The sequence below is a fragment of the Glandiceps talaboti genome, chromosome 9, assembly GCF_964340395.1.
Source record: "Glandiceps talaboti chromosome 9, keGlaTala1.1, whole genome shotgun sequence".
In the NCBI taxonomy this organism is placed as follows: domain Eukaryota; kingdom Metazoa; phylum Hemichordata; class Enteropneusta; family Spengelidae; genus Glandiceps; species Glandiceps talaboti.
The window spans coordinates 21,127,410-21,137,284 of record NC_135557.1 but is presented as its reverse complement, the minus strand read 5'-3'; the positions used below and the strand labels follow the sequence as shown (position 1 = coordinate 21,137,284).

The window sequence follows — 9,875 nt, the reverse complement described above, 5'->3', positions numbered from 1 at the left end:
CTTGTGCCTAACCCAATATGCGGTGAGGGCGCCCCGTCACGGCATACCTGATGGACTATCAATATACCTGCTATATAGATTATTTCAACATAATACTATATTGATAAGATTTCCTTGATGTTCGCCATACCGATTGTAGCAAGAGAAAAAAGTGTTACAGTTCTATTGAAATATTTCTCGCCTCATAATGTTACTTTTTATTAAATGTGATATGACATTAAAATTTTTGGTTGCCAGGTTTGTTTCTTACTGAAAAATGAATTGTATGTCAAACCTTTCATCACCGTGACATCCCTCTTTTCTTTTCTATCCAAATCCTGTCGGTTGGGGGCGCACTACTATTTAAAGATAACCTTAGTACAAATAGAGTCTATGCGTCAACAACGTAAACACTGGCCGCTGGTGTCGCCAAAGACAAAAAAACGGACATTGCGCTGGCGCCAGAACTAGGGTCTCTAGAAAGAACACTAGTTACATTCTGACGTCAACAACAACAACAACAACAACAACAACAACAACAACAACACGCGAATGTCAGCAATACCCATACTGAAGATATTCAACGTTACAGGTAAAGTATACTACGACTTGAACATTCTTAAAAGGTCAACTTCCTAATCACTGTTTTTTAGTTAGTGTATATATATGATGAACAGCCGAAGGTATGTGAGAAGGCAAATGTCGAAAACAGATTCCTAAAATTATGGGATATATTATAAATGAGTCAATCATGTTGATTAACGTTAGATCCCCATTGACACGTCAGCTGGTTGAGCCACTCTCCATGATCCAGCGCAACGTCCATTTTTGTGAACTGTTAAAATTGAGGTCACGAACTCTAAAACTCTTGACATGCGCACCTACACCCAGTATTGTGTTCTTATGAATAAAGTCATTGTTGAAGGACAATAACGTCATGGTTATTTAAGAGATATACAATAGAAAGTCTAAAAATATCTGGGTTTTTCCAAACAACTAGCATGATACTGACAAGTTGAGCCGTTCACTTTTACAGGTTTCGTGTACTTATTATATCTAGCATTTCGCTGTCAGCGGTGTGACCCGAGGAGACAGTAGGTTGGTGAGTTATTATATCTTGGCTTGCCTTTCGTTTAACACTAGTATACTTCGGTTTCACGTACTTAAACGTTATGACTAGCTAATAACGTCAACGAATATATTCTACTTTCACATTTTGACGAATCCCTCTGCCGGTGCCCCTGTTCTGTTTCCCCAATAGAAAAGCGCACCCACTAACTGTAGTATTTGACCGTTTCTACGATAACAACAGGCAATTGGTCACTTATTAAGGTCACAAGTTATTCGGGTCGTCCAGCATGTGTCAACAAACTGTTCACTTTCTCTATAATAGCACTTAACACACAGACGATTAGGTGAATCGATTAACACAACCTGACAGAATGTTCTTATATAATTGCTTATTACAGTACATATAGTGTATGTATACTTTCACTTGGGAAACAATAGGTGTTCACTGGGTAGGAGGGTGTATATACCGATACTAGTATGACTACTGTCAAAAATCATAGACCTATATATGTGGTTGTGTGTGTGTGTGTGGATGGATGGATGGATGGATGGATGGATGGATGGATGGATGTATGTATGCATGCATGTATGTATGTATGTATGTATGTGTGTGTGTGTGTGTGTGCGCGCGCGCGTGCGTGCGTGCGTGCGTGCGTGCATGCATGCATGTATGCATGTATGTATGTATGTATGTATGTATGTATGTATGTATGTATGTATGTATGTATGTATGTCTGTCTGTCTGTCTGTCTGTCAATATATATTTTAGTTATTGTCGGCAGTCTGCCCATTCGATATATAGAATATCCAATGTTTTGTTTCTTTGTATTTTTCCAGATATTTAACGATGGGTCTGTATGAATCAAAGTCATTCATCATTGCAACTACTTGCCATGAACTTGACAAGGAAGTCCTAAAATGTGCGATCTGTAAGGACAGTTTTGTGGATCCTAAGATTTTACCAAAGTGTGGTCACACTGCCTGTGTCAGATGCTTGGCACGTAGTTTGTCTGACAATTCTAAACTTGAATGTCCGGAGTGTAGTACTGATAACACATCGTGTCTTCCAAAACGAGGAAATGTTTACTCTCTTCCGGACAGCATGGTTGCTGTATCGGTAATGAAATTTATCAAAAATAAACGTATTGATCATGGCTGTATTGAAGAAGATGACGCAGGTCAAACTGCTACCAACGAAAGTAATAACGTGACGAAATCTGATGCGTCCATTCAAACATCCAGTCGTCGAGGTGCACGGTCTAGCAAATATGCTACATACAGAGAAAACATTGACAAGAAGGTCTTATCTCCAACTGTACGAGAACGAATTGCCGAGAGAAACAAGCGAGAAAATTACTCTGAATAAGGGTATTGATAAAGAAACGTTAAGTTAAGGCCAATAAATGAAGTATTTCTGAAGGCATTCCATAAATTGGAATTACATAACAATGCCATACTAGGATAATTATATAAATAAAGTAAACGAAACATGGTGTTGAGTCAATACAGTTTGTAGATGTAATATAAAAATTACTTTTAACATATACCAGTATCGCTTACAATTTGAAACAATGCAATGAAGAGCGCGCGCATCGAACTTGTGCAATAATTTTCCCTCTCACGCCCATCACACATTGGCCACGGGCGTTGGTGAAGACATGCGTGAAACAGGAAAATTCAAGGCAAAAAAAATTAAATTAATAAAAATCGATGGAAAATAACAGAGGATACAGTAGTTTACCTTGGAGGGAGCAGATACAATGTACCTCCATACAATAGGGGTCTATTCAAATTGCATGGTTCGTAACCACAAGAACGTTTCAATCGTTATATAGGAATTTAATGTATTTTTGAAATGTCAATTATGTCAACTTTAATGTATGTATATTGTTGTACTATGTCTGTGTGTTTTTGTATATTGGAGTGTATCTGTAATAAAGTCTTACTAATAAAAGGGACTGTCTTGTCGATGTATACGTCACAATATTAATAGCCAATCATTATGAACTACGAAATAAGCCCCTCCCACGCTCTTTATCAACTCTGTAGAGTCTTTCTACTATTTAGAGTCGTGTAGAGAGTGGGTGGGCTTATTTATATGTATGGGATTTCCAGAGGAATATCTTCCGGTAGTCACATTTTTTCTGATGCTGTGACGATTTTTCTAAAGCACGAGATTGTTGCCTAAGTTACAGACACATGATTTGTGAATTTTCAGATGAAGAGTTAACCCATAGCGGGAGATTTTCGTGAAAAAGTGACCCATTTGGGTGGCATGTATTGTATACATTTACATGAGTACCCCCACCCCACCCCCAGGTACGGGCAGCGATAGTGATGTGTTCCTAGAGGGACAATGTCAGAATCGAGTTCCGATTTACTCCGTCTGCTAGCTGGATTAGTAACTTTACTGCTGTAATCAATTGCATGTAAATACATGTAGTATGTCTGTCCACCGTTGATTGCCACGCAATACAATGTGTGAGACTCACTTTAAATACGGAGTAAATATAGAGCATAGGACTTATTTCATACAATTAATTAATTAATTACGAGTAACCATGGTAACACTGACGTAAAGCAATTTCTCTATGTGCTACACTCATTTATAACATTCACATTAGTAACACTTATATAAAAGTAAAGCACTTTCTCTATATATGTGCTACACTCGTTTAGAGCATGTCCATTAGTAACACTTAAGTAAAGCACTTTCTCTATGTGCTACATTCGTTTATAGCATTCATATCAAATGTAAAAGTATACTGGTTCAATTGTTTTACTTACAAGCCTAGCATGTGGCCTTTGTAATGTGGTGGTCAATTAGCAAATGAGCAGATACTTTTACACTTGTATGGATGCTATTAACGATTGTGGTACACACAGAAAACGCTTTACTTTGGTGTTATGGGTTGTAATCATACCACAGACGTTGGAGAGAGCCAACGTCTATGATCGTAATAAATGCAGACATTGTTGACATACAGGATCAACATATGGGACACTGTCGTCAAATCCGGATAGTGTTAATAACATATTTTAACCATCAGCGCGAGCAGATTATCCCTTTATTTGTAGAGTGATCACGGAACTATGACAGGCACGTGCCTGCTGTTCCCCACAATGTACTAATTGATGGTTCTCAATTCTACTTAAACGAGGGTATCAAAAAGGCTTGTTCAGTAATTGAGAAGAGGTATTACCGACACACGATAGCTACGTGCTAAAGTGAAAAGTCGCATATATATATATGCCATAGGGAGTGCAACTACTTGTATGTACTATGATGGTGGATAAAGCCAAATACAAAAATAGTGTGTTTCCGATAACGTTACCAGACCGACCCTAGTTTGAACTGCCGACCTTTAATATTTATTATATGCTAAACGGTAAAATTAGAACAATTTACTTCCATTTCAAGTCACTGTACATTTTCTTGCCAAAGTCTCTTTGGTTAATTTTCAAAAATCACATTACAGAGAGAAACGATATTTTTGCAGCCTATAACAGCACAGGCTGCATAAATTATTATTGTGTTTTTCTACTTCTGAATCACATATAATTGTCTTTTCTTTTTTTGTACTGTTTCAACTGTTACGAATAAAATAAAATAGAATAAAACCCGACCTACCTACTCTATTTTCTGAACTCATGTTATCGCAAACAAACCTGATTTTTATTGCTACTTTACACTGTTATGAGTAAGTGGAGGAGGGGGGGGGGGGTCTATAATGCTACCAGTGAACGCATCTCAGTTGGCAACACCGACATGTAAAATATTTATACCTTTAAAACTACAAATAGTTATAGACACTGACAGTCAAATGGTTTGAATTCCTCCTATCTCCAGATTTCTACCCGAACTGTCCCTGTCTTGCTTGGACAGTGTTCTGGTTGTTACATCGTCTCTGTTTGTTGGAATACCAATGTGTGTGTGTGTGTGTGTGTGTGTGTGTGTGTGTGTGTGTGTGTGTGTGTGTGTGTGTGTGTGAAGAGTTATAGTATATTATTCTCCAATATTTTCTTCGTTCCACCAAGGAAAATATGAGTGACCTAAGGGACCTTCACAGTACGAGGCACTTGAGAAGTATTGAAAAAAAAACTTAGGTTAGGAATATTTTTCACCTAAATGAAGAATAGTGTTTGGAAATAATACAAATATGCCGTCTGAAACTAATTTATGAAACATTGGCTGATGGTGATGGCGGATGCCAAAACCAAAACATAATTTAAAGGGGATAACAAAATGATAAATTGTTAAGTGTCACCACCCCTTTCATTTTAATTTGATTGATGATACATGTTATCATTCATTTTAATGAAACAACATGTCATCTGCTATTACGTGACAAGACATATTACGTAGTGAATTCAGGAGGACATTTATTTAGGAACACATTCAAATGACACCCACTGTACGTACCCCATCCTGACATTTACCAGGCTGTGGAGTTTGCAGCAATACGTCCACAATGATCGCCAACAGACATTCACAAATTTCTGTCGTGATTCTGTTAGTAGTTCTATTGGTATTTACTTTGTATATCTATCAGGATGCACTACGACACGATCACACTCTTGTAGAATCAAAACCAAAGAGGTATGTGTATTTATGTACTTTTAAAGAAATATCAAAGATAAAACAAATTATTTTATTGTTATTTTCTTTTTTCAAAATATCAAAAAGATGTCACGTGTTGGTTATTACTAATGACATATTTTAGAAACTTTAAATGAAGAAACTTAGTTCAAGATACATTCACAAATCATATAAGATGTGTTACCTATCATATGATTTGTTTAAAGCGGAGACGAATTCAGAATATATCTTCATAGATTAATAGAATGCTGTTAATATTTGCCAATGAAAATGGATCGTAATACTAAAACTCCCAATAATTCATTTTAAAGATATTGAAGACTTAAACGTATAAGGCTTTTAATGATTATAACTTACCTTAATGAGCAATATACGTTCAAGCTATGTATTATACACAGTTCAGAAGATCCCAAACTGCAATTTCATATTTTGATTACCGAAAAGTTCCAGTACATGACGTGTACTTTTAATCAATCAACTAACCATGGTGTACTTTTAAAGTAATCAAACTGTTGTTTAACGGAGCACAAGCAGAGCTTATGTGTCTTTAAGCATATGTTTTACAGCATTTAAAAAAAAAACTCGCATTATTGTACCTACGTACTGAAGCACATTTAACCATCACTTGTAAATGACTGAACTCAAACTTGGTATTAAGATATAACCCGGTGACGTAATTTGGACAGAATTACTGACGTCGAATACGTATAAAAATGTCAACGAAATATCTCTACATGCACTTCGTGCATCGACAGCCACATTAAACTGGAATGTGGTTTTATGTATTCACCTGAGTAGAAAGCTTATAAACTCAGTTTGTGCCATTACGACAATGCATTGTAAATTTGCTTTTTATATCCGAGACATATGTTTGCATGCGTTATTGACACTATTGCACGCAACAAATGTTGTCGTGATCTTGTCATACTACGATCAGTCACAAATTAACCATACATACCTTACCCTCTCTAGGTCAAGACTTCCGAAATCTTTACCCGAATAATATCGCTGTAATGATTGGGTAGCACAACTACAAAAAATCTTAGATTGAACACTGACCTTTTAAAACATAGTTTTTCAAGCAGTATTTTGCATTTGAAAAAACTGTTTTAATTATAATTATAACCAATGTATTTTTAAACATAAATGTTATCATTTACTTCAAAATTTGTGTTTATAAATATGTTTTTGCTATCTATTAATTTTGTATGTACATTGTATGTTTATTATTATTAATATAGAATGACGTAAAACTATTTTAAACGCACTTTAAGTTATCCGAAATTTGATATTTTCCTTTAGTCTTAAAGAGAGAGTCTGTTGTACAAATATTTATAAGATTAATAACGTGTACAACTATTCATAAGATACCTACATGTATTTGTGTCCCTTTGCCTGTTTTTGGTATGTTCGTATTTGACAATATATAGGAAGATGAAAGGTCAAGGTTTATGACACTGTAACTGTCAGCTTCTAAAAAACCCAGAAATTCCTTATTGCTTTCACACCCTTCATCTTAGTCATGTTCTATCTGTTATTTTATTGTTGTTCAGTTCGAAAGGGGACACTGACAAACTCATAAGGAATTTCGACTATCAATGGATGATCAAGGAAAATACTCTCCCTAATTTCTTTACAAGATCGTATGATATAACTGGAATCACAAAACAACCACCAGATGATGTATATGCTGATGGTACCATTGTTTTTGTGCACAATCAAAAGTCTGGTGGAGCTACAACCAAAAACTGTCTTCGTACGATTATGAACATTACTTATAATCGAAATCCAGTGTCTATAGCTAATGCAAATGCAGGGAAAGTATATTCTAAGATGATTGATGGTGGCATTGGTCAGGATCTCACAGGAATTTACTATGGAGATTCTACTTTTGGTGTTTGTGAATTTAGCAGAAACCCGTGTTCGTATTTCACTGTTTTGAGGGATCCATACGAACGAGCCATTTCGTCACATAACATGTGTAAAAATTCGCGTCCAGGCAAAGGGCCTATGCAATGCCGTGTTAGACATGCAGGAAGCCTTTCCGTAAGGGAGTGGGCTGTACACCAAGGCAGTTTTTTCTTCAGACAATTACTTGCTAATCCAGAGTTTTTTACTCCCAAATACCGGGAAAAGGTGGACATTCTAAGGGATCCTGGCGATCCCCCTACTGATGACATACCATCGTGGTGGAGGAATGAATTAATCCTACGTCACACATTGTCTGAGGAGCAAAATGAAATTATTTTAGACTTTGTTCTGGATCATTTGGAGTCGTGGTTTGCTGTTATAGGCTTAACCAGTGAATATGAAACTAACTTTAGATTGCTTCAGCATGTTTATAAACTACCCTTCTATGATGTCTGTGTAGGACTTGTTGCAAATCAGCATAGCTATAATGCGGAACCGGAAGTTACAAACATCACACGAGAAGATATCATAAAGAGTTTACGTGAAGAGTTGGTATTTGATCCTGATGTGAATAAAGCCTTGTATTATGATCTCGAGATTTTCAAAAAAGCACAGGAGATATTTAGACGTCAGGTATTGGTTTATGAAAATGAAAGCAAATAAGAGAGATATAGATATATAGTCTGGGGCAAATCATACACTGTGTTGAGGAGAAAGTAATAAGTTAAGATGGCAGAACACAAATTATAATGTCATAGAAGGCATGTGCCTACATTATAACAGTAGAATAGTTTAATCAAAGGTTTGAGTAAAAAGCTTATAAACTCAGCTTGTGCCACTTTAAACGAATGTGAAATACACTTGCCGAGATTGAGCTGAATAAACAAATTTGGAATATTAAAGTACTAAAAGGGTGATTGAAAAGGAGAATTTGAAAGGTACACGAATGTGTTTGTAAGTAAATAGAATGTTAAAAAATACAGCAGGGAAATGTGCGATTACGTAGACGAACATGGAATACATTGGGTGAATGTAGAATACTACAAGCGAATGTGTGAGATTGTATGTGTGAAATGTGTAAGTGTGGATAACAGAATATGGAATACAAAGGGTGAATGTCAAATCGTGTAAGCAGATTTGTAAGTGAATAGAGTTTTTGACACGTTTTCTGATTTGAATATTGAGGAAAGATTTCACTTCCTAACGTACGATGCTCACGTCGTATAGCTATATATGTGTATAATGCTTTTGAGAGAAGGAAAAAAATGTTTCGATAAATATCGCCATAGATATGGTCTCTTCTATGTGTACATAATTATTGTTTGTAAGTTTATAGATGTTATGTTTATTTATGAATTTGTTTTGGAAAAAGGTGACTTATACATCCGAAGGGGCTGGGCAGTATATTTCTTGTAATTTATTTTAAAATCTGCATGCCACTATAAAAAAGCTACAGTACTATGCTATGTAAGTGAATAGAATAAAATGACATGTTGAATTTTGACATTGATTGCTCGCCATACCTCATAGGGGGGGGGGGGGGGGGGGGTCTGTAATATTATACTGTTATCGATGACAGAATACAAATGTCTAATATTCGCAAAATGATGTCACGCGAAATTACAACGATCTCTCAGCTGTCGTGAATTAATACTTAGAACAAATGTTTGCATGTTGGCGAATAGTATTTTTCTGAGATGACAACATGAAGTTATTAAAAGATCACCGATGTCAAAAAATGATTAATTGCAGGAAGCTGGAAGAGTAATGGCGCCTTCACATTTTCTGGTTATTTTTCATAGTTGTCAGTATCATTTGTATTAAATTAAGGCAACAACAACACTTCGGTTTATTCATATATGGTGCTGATTCTGTTATCATCCAATCATTTGAGTATTGTATAATATATGTTTATAAGAATTTAATGTTGGAATAAAGTATGGATTCATTTTAGAAGGGGGCGAGCTGAAGGCAACAGCTTGGCCTAGTCTAGGAGCTTCGATCTGCTCCGTGGCTACTTCTAAAATTATCCACGTTAACCATGAATATTGTATGTAGTCTGAGTTAATTCCCTAATGTCCAAGTGATTCCGGTACACAAGTTGCGATGTGAGAGTGATTCGAGAGTAGTTACATGATCTGTCAGCTATATGCGAAGATCAAAAATTATCAATACCACATCGATATTTACATTGGGATAAGTAGTAGATATTCGAACCACGTTTGAAATATCAAGAGGAAGATTAATGGTAATAGAGGGAAACATATTAGTACAACCTTACATGTAAGCCTTCCGTCCGCCTTTCTACATGAAA

The 9,875-nt window shown here is 36.0% G+C and overlaps 1 protein-coding gene across 3 annotated transcripts; it reads left to right on the top strand.

The window, feature by feature from the left end:
• The first annotated feature begins 520 nt into the window (after positions 1 to 520).
• On the top strand, positions 521 to 2,968 carry LOC144440339 (tripartite motif-containing protein 2-like). Of its 3 annotated transcripts, none has more exons than XM_078129700.1 (3): positions 521 to 571; positions 1,016 to 1,081; positions 1,888 to 2,968. In XM_078129700.1, exon 3 carries the CDS (start codon positions 1,898 to 1,900, stop codon positions 2,414 to 2,416), a length of 519 nt encoding a protein of 172 aa, XP_077985826.1. In that variant the 5' UTR covers positions 521 to 571; positions 1,016 to 1,081; positions 1,888 to 1,897; the 3' UTR covers positions 2,417 to 2,968. The 3 variants fall into 3 exon arrangements, with proteins under 3 accessions (XP_077985826.1, XP_077985828.1, XP_077985827.1); XM_078129702.1 differs by having other exon boundaries at positions 551 to 571; positions 1,016 to 1,077; XM_078129701.1 differs by lacking the exon at positions 521 to 571 and having other exon boundaries at positions 1,002 to 1,081.
• The last annotated feature ends 6,907 nt before the right edge of the window (positions 2,969 to 9,875 follow it).

What these genes read in the sequence shown, in the direction of transcription:
- LOC144440339 (XM_078129700.1), top strand. Translation starts at nt 1,898, where the DNA reads ATGGGTCTGTATGAATCAAAGTCATTCATCATTGCAACTACTTGCCAT.